We start from the raw sequence: 16,068 nt of genomic DNA, 5'->3' as shown, positions 1-16,068 counted from the left end.
TGGGCTTGATCTTGAAGAACGGTTGGATGTGTGGATTTGTTGATGTTGTTGATCCAAAGGGCCGTTGGGGCTTGATCTTAGGATGATCGGTTGATGAACGATGAACACTTTCTTCAAGAGCCGTCGGGGCTTAATCTTAAATTGGTGAAAGTTCTTCAAGGGCCGTCAGGGCTTGGTCTTGAAGGAGGATTTGACGAAGAACGAAAAGAGCTTTCTTGATCCTTCAGGATTTGCTTGGGAGCTTTAGAGTTTCAAAGCTTCAAGGTTTTGGTGTGAGGTGAATTGGTTATGAATTGGTCCCTTTAAAATGAATGAAATGGCTTCTATTTATAGAATTTTCCAAGGCCTAATTTTCAATATGATATTCAGATGAAATAAATCGTTTCTACCATGTGTTGACACGTGTCCTGCTTGATGACTTTTCTGATTTATTTTGATTTTTCATTTAGTCACACGCTACATGTAAAATTTATATGACACGTGAGCATTGAAATTGTAACTATTGGTCAACATTTATTTCGCCGAAATTTCAATGTCTACAATTATATAATTATTTTAGTTTTTAGGGGTATAAAATTGTTAAATTAATGTATATAATTATTATAGTTTATTCATACTCATTGAGTATAACATAAGATTTTGTGGTATCCACTAGTGTAATTTTTTAAATTGAAGATCGAATTCATTCATTATATTCATATAGGGTCAATGAGTGTAGCTGTAAAAAATCATCAAAATTGGAGTTAAAATAACCGTTAAATCATAAATTTTCTTTTTATAACCGTCGAAATGTTTTGTTCCGTTACTTGATCTTTGAATGTTTGTTTTTTACAATTTTTGACGTATGCAATCTCGAAGTATATACAAACATGTTTGATGGTTGGATCGTTGAAACTAGTTTCGTAGAATGCGTATCCCATTAAAACAATAGATTCACTAACACTTAAGAGTTTATTCATACTTTCATTAAGTATAACATAAGATTTTGTGGTATCCAATAGTGTAAATATTTTAAATTGAAGATCGAATTCATTCATTGTATTCATATAGGGTCAAGGAGTGTAGCTGTAAAGAATCATCAAAATCGGAGTTAAAATAACCGTTAAATCGTGATTTTTCTTTTTATAACCGTCGAAAGGTTTTGTCCCGTTACTTGATCTCTATATGTTTGTTTTTTACAATTTTTGGCGTATGTGATCTCGAAGTATATACAAACACGTTTAACGGTTGGATTGTTGAAACTAATTTTGTAGAATGCGTATCCCATCAAAACAATAGATTCAGTAACACTTAGGAGTTTATTCATACTTTCATTAAGTATGACAAGATTTTGTGGTATCCACTAGTGTAAATATTTTAAATTGAAGATCGAATTTATTCATCGTATTCATATAGGGTCAAGGAGTGTAGCTGTAAAAAATCATCAAAATCAGAGTTAAAATAACCGTTAAATCGTGATTTTGCTTTTTATAATCGTCGAAAAGTTTTGTCCCGTTACTTGATCTATGAATGTTTGTTTTTTTCAATTTTTGGCATATGCGATCTTGAAGTATATACAAACATGTTTGACGGTTGAATCGTTAAAACTAGTTTCGTAGAATGTGTATCCCATCAAAACAATAGATTCACTAACACTTAAGAGTTTATTTATACTTTCATCACGTATAACATAAGATTTTGTGGTATCCACTAGTGTAAATATTTTAAATTGAAGATCGAATTCATTCATTGTATTCATATAGGGTCAAGGAGTGTAGCTGTAAAAAATCATCAAAATCGGAGTTAAAATAACCGTTAAATCGTGATTTTTCTTTTTATAACCGTCGAAAAGTTTTGTCCCGTTACTTGATCTTTGAATGTTTATTTTTTGCAAATTTTGGCGTATGCGATCTCGAAGTATATACAAACATGTTTGACGGTTGGAACGTTGAAACTAGTTTCGTAGAATGCGTATCCCATCAAAACAATAGATTCACTAACACTTGAAGAGTTTATTCATACTTTCATCAAGTATAACATAAGATTTTGTGGTATCCACTATTGTAAATATTTTAAATTGAAGATCGAATTCATTCATTGTATTCATATAGGGTCAAGGAGTGTAGTTGTAAAGAATCATCAAAATCAGAGTTAAAATAACCGTTAAATCATGAATTTTCTTTTTATAACCGTCGAAAGGTTTTGTCCCGTTACTTGATCTCTAAATGTTTGTTTTTTGCAATTTTTGGCGTATGCGATCTCGAAGTATATACAAATATGTTTGACGGTTGGATCGTTGAAACTAGTTTTGTAGAATGTGTATCCCATCAAAACAATAGATTCACTAACATTTAAGAGTTTATTCATACTTTCATTAAGTATAACATAAGATTTTGTGGTATCCACTAGTGTAAGTATTTTAAATTGAAGATCGAATTCATTCATTGTATTCATATAGGGTAAAGGAGTGTAGCTGTAAAAAATCATCAAAATCGGAGTTAAAATAACCGTTAAATCGTGATTTTTCGTTTTATAACCGTCGAAAAGTTTTGTTCGGTTACTTAATCTCTGAATGTTTTTTTTTTGCAATTTCTGACGTATGCGATCTCGAAGTATATACAAACATGTTTGACGGTTGGATCGTTGAAATTAGTTTCGTAGAATGTGTATCCCATCAAAACAATAGATTCACTAACACTTAAGAGTTTATTCATACTTTCATTAAGTATAACATAAGATATCCACTAGTGTAATTTTTTTAAATTGAAGATTGAATTCATTCATTGTATTCATATAGGGTCAAGGAGTGTAGCTGTAAAAAATCATAAAAATCGAAGTTAAAATAACCGTTAAATCATGATTTTTCGTTTTATAACCGTTGAAAATTTTGTTTGGTTACTTGATCTCTGAATGTTTGTTTTTTGCGATCTTTTAATGATGCAATCTCGAAGCATATACAAACAAATTTGACGGTTGGATCGTTGAAATTAGTTTTGTATAATTCGTATCCCATTAATGACACACCCCGTCCCGAAGGAGGGCATGCTGGCCGTCACGTGAGAGTGACGTAACCATTTGCACAGTACGGAAGCTTTAATTATACAACTTCAAAGTTAATACACCCGAAGGTGCGTCCTAATTTGGTCCATTCTGTCAAAACCCCGCTGAATTCCTCGTAGTCACCACACATTTGTGATTCCTGAACCTGGAGGGGCGCAAAACCAAAATTGAGTAGGTCAGTAAAACAAATCTTTTCAAATCCAACTTTTCTCAAAACATTGTAACCCCTCTCCGTAAAACTTGTATACTTTCCCAGAAATGTAAAATATAAATATACATATATATTCTCAATATTTCAATTCATTAACTCAACATTTTTCAGTACAAATATGCCATGCCATGTCGGAATTCAACAGTTAAGTATGAATGCATCAACAATAATTATATCAGGTGCAAGAAAGTAATCAACCGGAGGCCCTCTAATAGCCCTGTACGGTTGAACCTAGAGCTCAAAATCTATCACTCTCACTCTGCCGGAGTCACCTCTGTGACCTGTCCGGCCTTCTGCACACAAGTTACGCTCTAGTGCTTTCTCATCAATCATCTGTGCACATAATCTAAGGTCACCCACCAGTCGAAATCTCACTAACACTCTACGACTGGCCCGTCGCACCCACTCCGCGTGGATTGTGCGACCAGCATCTACTTGGATCCAAGGCGAGCGTGCGATGCGGTGAATACTATAAGCACTAAACCATGGTGCATGATTTGAGCTCAATATACATCAACATCATCATAACAGTAATTAAATACTCACCTGATACTCACCTGTGCGTCCGCCGCACCATTCATTCATATGCATCATATAACAATTCATATCATTTGATTCATATCATTTCATGCATGGCAATTCGATTCACATTTCAATCTACTTTCATTAAATTTCAATTTCTGGGAAAACGTCAAGTATATATATATACGGAAAACAAAACTGTCCACTCACCTGGAGTTCGCCCTACAACTCCCTAGCACAATACGCCAAGGCGTCATGACGATCGGCGCCTAGAACAGTAATCAAATCCAGCCTCAGAATTCATAACGATAGAATATATAACTTATATAAAATACGTCACTACGTAGTTCGATCCGGAAGATCCACCACTCAGATTTTAAATCCATAACTTCCAGAGGTCCACAATATATCTCTAGGATAACCTCCTAAAATTTCATTACCATCCAACGGTCGGATCGTCAATTCATATTTTCACCTAAATGCAAAAACTATAAAACGTTATTTGAACACCTAACCAACAATCCTTAATAACTTTCTCATACGGTGCTCAATTTGGGTATATGAATATACCACAGTGATCTACTCGACGTCACGGACGTCGACATATTTTTAAAATAATTTTTTACTGTAGCACGCGCCCCCACGCGCAAAGGAAGGCACGGGTCCACGCGCCCCCACGCGCACCTTCTTCTTCCTTGGGTCGCCGGACTGGTTTTTCCGGCGGCCGTTTTCTGGGCAGTTTTTCAAATTGCCATAACTTTGTCATTTCTCAACGAAATCAAGTGATTAAAAAACGAAAGTTGTAGCCCTTGAAGAGACAAAGAGAATGGTACCTTGCACAACACCTAGTTCGCCGTGGTTTGGCCGGAAACTTCCTCGAAAGCCTCGGAGGTCGCCGGAAACTGGGTAAGATTCAAATGAGTATAACTTCTTCAATACTCAACGAAATTGAGTGAAACAAAAAGGAAAGTTGTAGTACTTGACGAGATGAAGAGATTGATACCTACCTCGACTCCTAACGCGCCGGGGATTCGCCGGAACAAACCTCGAAAGCTCCGGCCAAACTTTGAACTTGTCGATCTCCGTGTTCTTACGTCCAAAAACTTCCAACGAAGCACTCCGAGCTTCCTTGGGACCTCACTAAGCTCACTATGAGCTTGGATTGTCCTAAAACGTAACCATTTAAAAGATCATGAACAGTACATAAACACGGGACCTTAAAAACTAGGGTTTCCCGAAGTAGAACTTACCTGAAATGGATACCATCGTGCTCGTGAAGTCTTCAGGGTTCCAATGGTGATCTTAGATTCGTCGTTGGTATAGATTTAGGGTGGTTTTGTGGTGGTCCGTGTGAGTTCGAAGGAGAGGGAGAGAGAACTGAGAGTTTCGTGAGGGAGGAGAGAGAGAGACAATGTTACGGGTTATGGGGAGGGTTTTGAGGTGTGGGGATCCCACGTGTCCAACCCAATCCCAATTTCATAAATTCCAACATAAAAATCCAAACTTAAGCCTAGTTTAAGTTCCTAAAACCAAATAACTTAGGAACTTTAAGTAAAACCAATTGTTAAATTTTCGCTCCTTAGTCCCGTTTAAGGGCATTTTCGTCTTTTCACGTCCTCAGAATTAAAATTCCGGGACGGGCTGTGACAATTAAGTTCAACGATATATATATATATATATATATATATATATATATTTATTAAGTAGATTTAAATCTATTTATATGTACGTATAATTATTATAGTTTTTAGGGGTATAAAATTTAATTTAAAATTATATATATATAATTATTATAGTTAATATTTTGGGGGTATAATTATTATAATTATTATAGTTAATTTAATATATATATATATATATAATTATAGTATTTTTTAGGGTTATAAAATTATAAAATTAATATTCTGCTTATCGTGTATCGTGTTACCCACGTGTATACCCGAACCAACCCGTTATCTTAACAGGTACTTATCGGGTTACCCGATAATGACCCGATTCGTTATCGTGTTGATCCGAACACCTGTTAATTTCGTGTCGTGTAATAATGCATTTAGGTTTAATAATATGAATTTAAATTTGGTTATTAAAATTATGAATGTAAATTTGGTAATTAAAACCAATAATAAATAATATTGACGTTTTATTAATTTAAATTTTATTTGGAGCAAATAAATCTACACCAAATTGTAAAAAATCAAATATAATTAAATGATATATTTAAATGCAAACAAAAAAGGCGGGGCATTATTAATCACCCCTAATTCTATAAACATCCGCACGTAATAAGTTTTCCACGCTAGATTAGCTTATGTGGCAGAAAATGTATTAGGGGCGGAAATAAGTACTTATTTGCCTCTATTTACTAATAGCAACGCCACTTTTAGGTGCAAATCTAATATCCGCCACTCCTAACCATTAGGTGCAAAAAACCTCATTATTTGCCCCTATTTTAAACTAATAGATGCAAATGTTTTGGCCTCTACTTGTTCTTAGTTTTGTAGTGACTGTGGTGCACCGCCACTATCATTTCCGCTTGGCACCCAAGAAGCTGGAAGATAGAGGAGAGTAGTGAATATACGCTGAACAGTATCTAGTATTAGTGACAGAATTTCAGTCTAGAAATTATCCACAACAGGAATGATTACTTACCGAAAGGTCTGCTTAAACCAATGGCTCTTTCCGCACGTTTCCTTTGCCTAATGGCGTAAATTCCCACTAACACGAGGCCCACAACAAGAACGAGACAACTACCTGATGTCCAAACAAGAACGAGGCGTAAATTCCGCGCGTTTCTTTTGCTCGTACAGCTTTTATGCGTGTCTGAAACAATTCAGGTTTTTTACTGTCAGTTTAATCGATCTTCTAATCAACGGCAGAGGCAGTAACAAGGTTAGGGTAGGCTCCAGCATTGGAGAAATTTTTAATTCTAACGGAAACACGGATGGTACACCACGTGTTTTTATGCAACTGGTGGAAAATTTTAATTTTTAAGTTAATAATCTTTTAACATACATAACCCACAATTTGTATAAGGACACGTGATGTACCACTTCGTGTGACGGTCACATTGAAAAATCCCTTCTAGCATCGGGAGAGTTTTAATTGTTTGGGCTTAAAAATACTAATAGTTTAGGCTATTTTATTATTTTAAATTATTATAGGCCACTCGATAAGTAAAAGTTCTGACAGTAAGACTACTTTTAGAAAAAGAAAGAGTTAAAAAACATTAAATAAATTGTTTGCTTTAGTGAAAGTTTTGAACACATTTCTTAGGTTTGCTAGGGAGTAGTCTATAGGTTTTAATATTTTATTATTTTTAGATGAAAATTTTTATTTGAACATGTAATCTCTTTCTACACTCAACTTAAATTTAAATTGTTAATTGTCTATTTTACCTTGTTGCATAATTACTATTAAATACAAAATGAAAATAATAATAAAACTCAAATTTATCAATAAACTCATTAAACGCTACCATCACTTCTTGTCTATCTTACGTTCATTCTGACTAAAACCCTAATAGGCTTGGAGAGAAAAACAAGTTTTTTTTATTGATAGATGATGATTTTAAAGTTTTGAATCCTCCAACTAAGTTATGACTCAATTTATAAATATTTTGTTCGTTTGATTTCAATTTTTTTTAAGTTTAGAAGATGAGTATGTGGGTTTCAATTTTTTTCATCAATCCCGAATGGTTTGCTAAACTTTCTGCAATTGGAAAATTCTAAGGAAAAACTTCTTACCAATGTTCTTAGATTATAAAATTCCTTGCTTGTTGATAAATATAAGGGGATGAATTTTTTATTTGTTGCTTATGCACATCAGTAGAAAGAAAAAAGGCAAATGTCTGGGTTTGGTAGCAAAAAAAAAATATGAAAAAAAAAAAAAATTAGCCATGCAAATGCTAGTTGGAAGAGGGGGATGGGGCAAAGACGCCTCTTTAAAAAAAAAATTCAATTACAGATGTTATTTTATAAAGAGAATGGGTGTAAAGATAACTTAACATTTTGAATTGGGTTTAAGAGGCTAGTGTAGGTAATAAATTTGGTTTTAAAGAGATATTAATTCTTTAATAAAAAACAATATAGGTGGAGAGAGTTGAGTGTAGAAAGAGGTTACATGAGTTCAAATAAAATTTTCCTTTTTAGATTTCCTAGGAGTAGTCACACGGTTTTAAAAACTAGGTTTTAGTATTTCATTATTTTAGGTTTCATTGGGAGTAGTCACACACGGTTCTAGGTTTTTATGAGTAATTATTAACTTTTATTATTTTATTCATTTTAATGAGTACTTACACGTTTCTTAAGAATGTAATTTCGACTTTTGAAGGCTATAATAGTGGCCGATTTTTTTCACTTTTCAGAAAGCTTTGGTGACGTTCGTGTACAATTCACAGAGACTGAGCCTACAATTGTGAAAGTTTATTGATTTTTCTCGTAGGTAAGTCAACTTTATTCTTAATTCTTGATGAGTTTTTTGTTTATTGTTTGAATTTTAAGAGTTTGTACTTAAAAAGTTCAGTTTCAAATTTAATATATTTTTTTCTGAAAGATTTCTTAGAAATATAATTTATTATATAAACTTATTTATTGTTTTTCAATTTGTTAGGTCAACGTCTGTTCAATGAAAAGGTTAAGAATTATTGATTCATTTTTTAGAAAAAGAGATGATGGTGATAAATTAGAGAGCGATAAACCTTTTGCATCTAATGATATCGCACCAGTATCAACTGAGCAACCCCATGATCCTCACCAAACATCTAATATAATTTCTTAATTCAAATTATTGCTTTTAGGCTTATTATTGTGTAACTTCATGTAAGTAACAAAAAAATTAACCATTTGATTTCGTGGTAATAATTTTAGTTTAGCCCACCCAACAAATAATTTATGGCTCCGCCATTGCTTCTAATGCAGGGAAAGTGTATATGAACACTGATTTAAAATTACCTGGGAAATTATATTGAGCTGCAATAAAAATGAAGGGTCCAAACTCCTTTGGCGGCTTGTAAGTCTGATTGCTCATATCAAAACCAATCCTGATAATCTCAGACCTATTAAAATATGTTCCTGTATGTGGAAAGAGAGCCACATGTACTTTAAGATGGTCATCGATGTCGAAGAAAGGGTTATCAAGTGACACTGAACCGGAAATGAGGTCAAGTTTCTCCCATAGGCTCCTTTCTAGGGATTGATACAGAGTCACATTTGTCAATTCCCCGAAAGAGGGCGCTCGGAAATCCAGTGTTCCTTCATAAGGATATCCACATTGACAACTCTGAGGGTTTGGCTGCTGACCCCCGGGGCATGTAATGGATGGACAATCTGTGCTAGTAGCATACGTTTTTGTATTTGATTGTGGAGGCTGACAGAACAAACTCGAGCTAGATTCACTGCACAATGGGTTCCCAACAAGTCTGCAATATGTAAAAGTCACAACTAAGAATAATTGTCCCATGAAAATACAGAACAGCATAGAAAATTAAGATCGAGGCCCGTGAACTGTCTTACATTAATGTATTGTTGTACTCATAAGCCAGAGTTATTTTCTCAATCTTATTGTTCTGCAGATCAACAAGCGTCAGTTGCGAACTGATGTTATCATCCATGTTAAATGTGTCGTTAAACGCATTGTTTTTCAGTTTCCTGTTGAATCACAGAAAAGATGAATGGCCAGTTTACTGAAATTGCAGCACCTAGATGAATGGCCAGTTTACTTACACTTGCTGCAATGACGGTAGGCTGAACATTCTCTCTGGCACAGTCCCTTGAAGTGCTCCATTTTCTAAAACGCTGGCTTCATAAAAGTAAATAATTTCAAAATGATATCACATTAAATTTCACTGTCCTTTTCCAAGACTCATCAATCTATACCAAGACATTTTCATGCAACCTCCACCAGACTTACATAGTGGTGAGCGAGGGCAAGGTTGAGATCCAACGCGGAGCTTCTGATGGATCAAACGAGTTGTAACTAAGGTCTCTGAAGTAAAATCATTAGGATTTATCAGTACAACACAAGAACAACCCGGAAAACTGAAACTGCAAATGACAGCTCCATGCCATGTACTCACACATAATTGAGGGCATTCAATCCAGTTAGGTTGGGTAAAGAGCCGTTCAAATTGTTGTGCGCGAAATTTCTGGAAGAGAATATAAAACCATGTAAAAGCTGATTAACCATCACTAAGATCATGGTAAAAGCACATCAAAGTATTTTCTTGGAGAGTTTGTACTCACAGTTCACCGAGATTTATTAGGTTGGAGATATTTGAGGAGACTGGTCCCGTCAGAGCATTTCTATCAAGGCGACTGTTGCAGAAAAGAACGGTTTTAGTCTAATAAGTGTCAAGAAGCAGATACACTTAAATGCGGAAGAAAAAGAAAAATCAAGATGGCTTTTCACTCACAGAACCTCGAGAGTCTGAACGGAAAATATTGTTGATGGAATAGTCCCATTGAATCTATTTCCATCAAACAATCTGCAAATAAAGAATGACAAGCAGTTTAAGTATAGAACATAAACTGATAGACAAATTAGATACTGATTGTTCGATCAACTTACACATGGATCAGTATCATATTGGAGCTGAACAGTCCGGGTGGAATGGTACCTGAAAGCTGGTTCTGGTTCAAATGGCTGCAAATTCATATAATCTGTTTAATGCTTACGCAATAAGCAGTGGCATAATCCTTACTAGAATTTCATTTTCTTTTCAGAATGGAGAGAGTTTCAAAATGGAAAATACTCACAAATATTTAGCCTTGAACAGTTGGTCTAAGCCGGGGGTAGTGTCACTTGAAACTGGGAGAGGTCCAGTCAACTGATTGTCTGCCAGGTCCAGCCAATAGAGGTTGGAGAGATCACCCAAAGAAGCAGGTATACTACCGGTGAAGTTATTCGTATTCAAAGCCCTGAGAAAAACCAAAGTTATATAAACTTGGGAAAAGAAAAACATCATATTGGTTTGAACTAACAGTATGAATAATTAGTCCAATTCTTACAAGAAGGTTAGCTCTCCAAGTCTCCCCAATTCACTTGGAATAATTCCACTGAAGCTGCAACCAGCTAGGATCCTAAAAGACGGAAACAGTCTCGTATAATTATCTGATATAAAAACTCATGTTCCATAAAGTTCAAAATTGCTTGGTAAATTGTTCTTACAGGATGTTCAGATTGCTCAGATCCCCTAATCGTGGAGAGAGAGAACCGGTGAGGCCCTTGTTGAATGAAAGAACCCTGCAATGTTAACGTTTCAGCTTCGTTAATAATTCAGAGCACCCTAGAATTAAAGAGTTTTGAACGCGCCTCACGCACTGAGAACCAAAAACCCAGAAATAACTTGTTCGTGCTTTTTTGCTCAGTGAAGGTGGCGGAGCCAGTGGAGCTTGGTGGGCAGGCGAAGGGGAAGTCCTCGGGGATGGGTGGAGAATCAGTTTCTTCACCGATTGAATTTGGAGCTAATGGTGCTGATTCTTCCCGATCTGGTAAGAGAATTCGTGGGATTGATGGACTGAATTTGGATGCTAAACGTGACATGGTTGATCTGCTCTTGGAGCCTAATGTGAGTTTAAAAGACAAGCTTATGAAATCAACTCGGCGACTTGACTCGGTTGCTATCCCTGATTTTAATTTTGATCCTGATCTCGTTGACATGGACGCTTCCTTCTCTCGTGAGGTGAAAGGGCCTATCGTTACCTTCTCAGAAAAAGCTGTGACGAAGTTTGGTAAGGATTGGCATGATGCTCTGGTCATCAAACTTCTTGGGCGATCGCACACTTATAATTTTTTGTTGAACATGTTGAGGCAAAAATGGCAATTAAAAGGAGGTATGCAGCTTATTGATATTGATCATGATTTTTATATTGTTAAATTTGATTTGGAAGAGGATAAGGAGTTTGTTTTAACTGGTGGACCTTGGATAATTGCGGGTCAGTATTTGACGATTCAAAAATGGAGACCATGATTTGTGTCTGCAACTGAGGTTATTATTCGTATGGCTATATGGTTTAGGATACTATGTGTTCCAATTGAGTATTTTAATGTTTGGGCAATGAGGAAGATAGATAGTGTGCTGGGAAAACTATTGAAGATTGATGTAAACACCAACTCTTAATAAAGGGGCAAATTTGCTAGAATTTGTGTTGAGATTGATGTGACTAAGCCTCTTGAAGCGTTTATTCAAATTAATAAAGGATGGTACAATTTGGAGTATGAGGATATGCCAGAAATTTGTTCAGATGTGGTCGCTATGGGCATAAGAGGGAGAGCTGTCCTTGGAGCGTTGATCCTATGGCGAAAAAGGTTGATGGTGGTGAAAATGAGAGTAATAGTATGAATATGGATGAGCCTATAGTAAAGTCTGCTCAAAGTAACGATGATGTTTCTGCTATTCATGGTACATGGATGCAAGTTAAGCCTAGAGAGAGACCTCGGAAAATAAATAATGGACAGAGAGGTGTGGATGTTTCTTTTAATGGGCAGGGGTCAAGGTTCAGTGTGCTTAATGGGGAAGATAAGAGTCTGAATGAGAGCAATGTGGGAAGTGGCATAGATGGTGAGAAGGGTGAAGGGTTTATTGAAAGGAAAGTTTGGGTGGCTAGGAAGAAGAAGGAAACTGGTGATCGGGATGCACTTGCTGAAATATTTAACTTTGGTGGTAAGCCAAATGCTCCTTCCCGACTGAGTACTAATAATTTGGGGCAGCTAAGACAACCTTTGGTGAGAAGGTCAAGTTCTAGTTCGATTAGTAATGTTAAGGCTCAGCCGTTCAAATTTAATTTTAATGCCTTCAAGACTGATATGTACTATGGTTCGAATATGTCGAAGGTAACATGTATTTTGGGTCACCAACCATCCAATGCAAGTGGCAGCGGTGTTGAGTTAGCTACGTGTGATCTGGATCCAGGTGAAGAGATGATGAATACTGATCATGTTATTCCAGGTTCAATTATTCAGCGATCTCGTTCATCTGAGGATTCTTATTCAGCTAAGTCTGATAAGATGTATACCTCCCATGTGGAGGCAACCCTTATGGGTTGCTAGACTTTTTGCCTTGGTTTTATTTATCTCCTCCATTTTTATGATGAACATTGTAGTATAGAACTGTAGAGGTGCTGGTTGCACCAAATTTAAAGAAAATGTTGCAAATTTAATTAATATTCACCAAATGGAGATTTTGGTTATTTGTGAGCCCATGATTAGTGGTCAGAAAGCTATTTCAGTAGTGAAATCTCTTGGTTTTTCGTGCTTTGAGATTGTGGATGTTGTTGGCTTCTCTGGTGGTTTGTGGATGTTGTGGAATGATTCTAGATTAAAGGTGGAAGTTATCAGTACCACTGACCAAGCTATTTCTGTTGTTGTGAGAGGTGTTGGTCAGAACCATTGGATTTTCACCGCTGTCTATGCTAGCCTTTGTGTTACTAAAAGAGAGAGAATGTGGGATTATTTGGATTTTGTAGCCGATTGTCATCAATTGCCTTGGTTAATTGCTGGGGATTTCAATGACATGTTGTGTGTGGAAGATAAACTTGGTGGTGCTCCATTATGCAGATTAAAAGGCTTCAAATCATAGGTGGATAGGAATTATATGATTGATTTGGGTTTTATTAGTCCTAAATTTACTTGGACTAATAAAAAAGTTTTATAAAGAATTGATCGAGAGATTTGTAATATGAGTTGGATGAGCCTTTTCTCATAAGCTTATGTTCACCATCTCCCGCGAACCAAGTCAGATCATTGCCCAATTAAGATATGCTTATATTCTCATCATTCATTTTCTCCTAAGCATCGTCCTTTTCGTTTTGAAGCTATGTGGTTGAGGCATGAAAATTGCAAGAAGTTTGTTGATGGTTATTGGAGTAATGGTGGAGGTTCGGTTGTTGATAAAACTTGTGCTCTTGTTGAACCGCTCAAGAAATTCTTCACAAGTTCAGAATGCCAAAAGGCCAAAAAGGATTTTTAGCTTGGAAAATTGATCTCTCTAAGGCTTAGGACAGACTTAATTTTGTTTTCTAAAGCTACTCCACAAAAAGCAAGATTAATGAAAAGGTGCCTTGAAAAATTTTGCAAAGCTTATGGTCAAGATGTTAACTTTGAAAAATTTGTTCTTTATTGTTCTCCAAACACGTCCGGGGTTGTTGTTAATAGTATTAGTGCAATTTGTGGTTCTCTTGTCTCAGTGAGTCTTGGGAATTATTTAGGAATGCCTCTAATTCAGACTAGAGTTTCAAAGGCTACTTATTCGGGCGTCATTGATAAAGTTCAGAAGAGGTTGGCAACTTGGAAGAGCAAGGTATTGTCCATGGCTGGAAGAATTACCTTAATTGAAGCTGTTACCTCGTCTGTACCGGTTTATGCCATGCAAACGACCAAGCTTCCTGCTAATGTGTGTGAAGAGTTATACAAGTTAAACATGGATTTTTTGTTGGGGGGGGGATACCAACCAAAAGAAAAAAAGTTCATTTGTGCCAATTGAGTATGGTTTGCAGACCTAAAAGTAAGGGTGGTTTGGGGATTAAGAGAGTTTGTGTAATGAATCAGGCTCTTTTGGCCAAGTTAGGGTGGAGGATTCAAGCTAAGGACTCTGGTCTTTGGTCTCAAATTTATCAAGCCAAGTATTTGAAAAGGCTATTCTATTTTAGACCCTAAAATTCATGAAAGAACCGAGTGTTCTTATTCTTGGAATGGAATTCTGTATGGAGCTAATCTTCTTTAAAAGGGCATGACTTGGAGAATTGGCAATGGTGAGAGTGTGAAATTTTGGAAGGATTCATGGGTCTTAAATGTCCATTTAATTGAAGCTATTGATGTTGCTAATATTTCCAATATTGATTGTGCTGTCTCTGAGTTTTTAAGTAATGGTTGGTGGGATCTTGAAAAGCTCAGAGATGTGTTGCCAAAGGATATGGTTCAAAAAGTTATATGTCGGTCTGCTGGTACCACTGGTGTAGGTATGGATAAAATTATTTGGAGATATGTTTCTAATGGAGTTTTCACCGTTAAGTCAGCTTATAATCTTTTCTTTGATGGAGAGGATTTGCCTGATTCTTGCTAGGATTTTATTTGGAAAATTAATGTTCCACCTAAGCTAAAAGTTTTTCTTTGGTTGATGAGTAAAGGGAGATTGCTTTCTAATGAGCAGCAAGTTAGAAGACAAATAACTTCTGATTCTTCTTGTATGACTTGTTGTAACAACCCGTCCCAGATTTATTTAAGAATTTTACTTAACGAATGGGTATTTCTATAATTTTACGAAAAAGGGGACCCTTTTTCTTTTTGGTTCCCTGGTCTCCCTTCCCCTATGGATGCCAAGTGGCAGTCCTCTCTCTTTCTCCCCTTCTTCTCTGTTCTCTTCCCGGCTCTCTCTTCACTCTCTCCCCAAAAACTCTCTCTCGACCTCACCCTTCTATCCTCACCGACGAACTCACACACACACACAAACATACATACACACAGGCAGCAACCATCACACCACCGTCACCACCAATTGGACCCTCTTGTCTCTCCCTCACTTCTCCGGTCTCTCTCTCGGCACTGTGCACCACCACTATGCACGTGGATGTTCCGACAAGGTAAGTCGAACTCACCTCTAAATCTTCCTCAATCGTGTTAAGAAAAGTGATTAGGTAGCTTTTGAGACGTTTGGGGATGTTTTTGGACGCAGGAATACCCGAGGAAAACTCTTTCTAGTTTTCGGCAAAGGTTCGTGAATCTCAGGCCATTTTCCGACCAATCCTGACCTCAACACGATCTCATCTTGGTACTACTTGAATCCTCACTCTTCATTTTGGTATATTATATGGTGAACTTTAGTTAAGTTTTGAGCTCCGTCGAAGCTTGGGAAATTCCGGCCGAAATTCGGCCTTCTTTTTCCCTTGGGTCCGGTGACCCTAAACTGAGCCCAAAGGATTGGGCCATGGAAGCGGCCCAATCAGCGAGCCCAACCCCATTTACTCCAGGCCCAAACCCATGCCCCTTTAATCCAAAAACCCTAACTCGGGCATTTGGGCCATGGAGCAAGCCCAATTGACTAACCCAAAACCCTTTTAACCCAACCCAAAACAGTGAGCTGGGCTTAAAGCCCAAACCCATCTAACTCTTCGGCCCAACCTTATGGTATGTTGACCCAGCCCGTTTGACCGGCTATTGACCTGATGGAATATTCTCTGGAATAGAATATTCCGATAGGGAATATTTCGTGGATATTCTGTTAATATTCCCGTGTTGATTTTTTGTTGACTTTTTCAAAATTTACCCAAGACTCTTCTTAGGGTAATTTGATGTCCTGAATCCGT

At 36.6% G+C, this 16,068-nt stretch overlaps 1 protein-coding gene and 1 long non-coding RNA gene across 5 annotated transcripts in view; both read right to left on the bottom strand.

Annotated features, from left to right (window-relative positions):
- Nucleotides 1–2,965: 2,965 nt before the first annotated feature.
- Nucleotides 2,966–4,971, bottom strand: LOC126612795 (uncharacterized). The gene is made up of 4 exons (XR_007619330.1): nt 4,780–4,971; nt 4,606–4,674; nt 3,983–4,041; nt 2,966–3,184 (listed from the first exon to the last, which is right to left on the bottom strand). It is a non-coding gene; the product is annotated as an uncharacterized LOC126612795 (long non-coding RNA).
- Nucleotides 4,972–5,984: 1,013 nt separating this feature from the next.
- The window catches only part of LOC126612788 (leucine-rich repeat receptor protein kinase HPCA1-like), a 79,897-nt gene continuing 69,813 nt past the window's right edge, over nt 5,985–16,068 (bottom strand). For all 4 annotated transcript variants that reach the window (XM_050281147.1, XM_050281146.1, XM_050281145.1 and 1 more), the window contains 13 exons: nt 10,937–11,011; nt 10,777–10,848; nt 10,525–10,686; nt 10,337–10,411; nt 10,182–10,253; nt 10,012–10,083; nt 9,846–9,914; nt 9,680–9,754; nt 9,493–9,564; nt 9,283–9,417; nt 8,722–9,188; nt 6,422–6,592; nt 5,985–6,320 (listed from right to left, as the gene is read on the bottom strand). In XM_050281147.1, the coding sequence (XP_050137104.1) occupies nt 6,262–6,320; nt 6,422–6,592; nt 8,722–9,188; nt 9,283–9,417; nt 9,493–9,564; nt 9,680–9,754; nt 9,846–9,914; nt 10,012–10,083; nt 10,182–10,253; nt 10,337–10,411; nt 10,525–10,686; nt 10,777–10,848; nt 10,937–11,011 (1,576 nt within the window). In that variant the 3' untranslated portion in view covers nt 5,985–6,261. The remainder of the gene's footprint in view (nt 6,321–6,421; nt 6,593–8,721; nt 9,189–9,282; nt 9,418–9,492; nt 9,565–9,679; nt 9,755–9,845; nt 9,915–10,011; nt 10,084–10,181; nt 10,254–10,336; nt 10,412–10,524; nt 10,687–10,776; nt 10,849–10,936; nt 11,012–16,068) is intronic.

The sequence above is a fragment of the Malus sylvestris genome (genome assembly GCF_916048215.2).
Source record: "Malus sylvestris chromosome 4 unlocalized genomic scaffold, drMalSylv7.2 SUPER_4_unloc_1, whole genome shotgun sequence".
NCBI classification, from domain to species: domain Eukaryota; kingdom Viridiplantae; phylum Streptophyta; class Magnoliopsida; order Rosales; family Rosaceae; genus Malus; species Malus sylvestris.
This window is presented reverse-complemented; position numbering and strand designations above follow the sequence as displayed.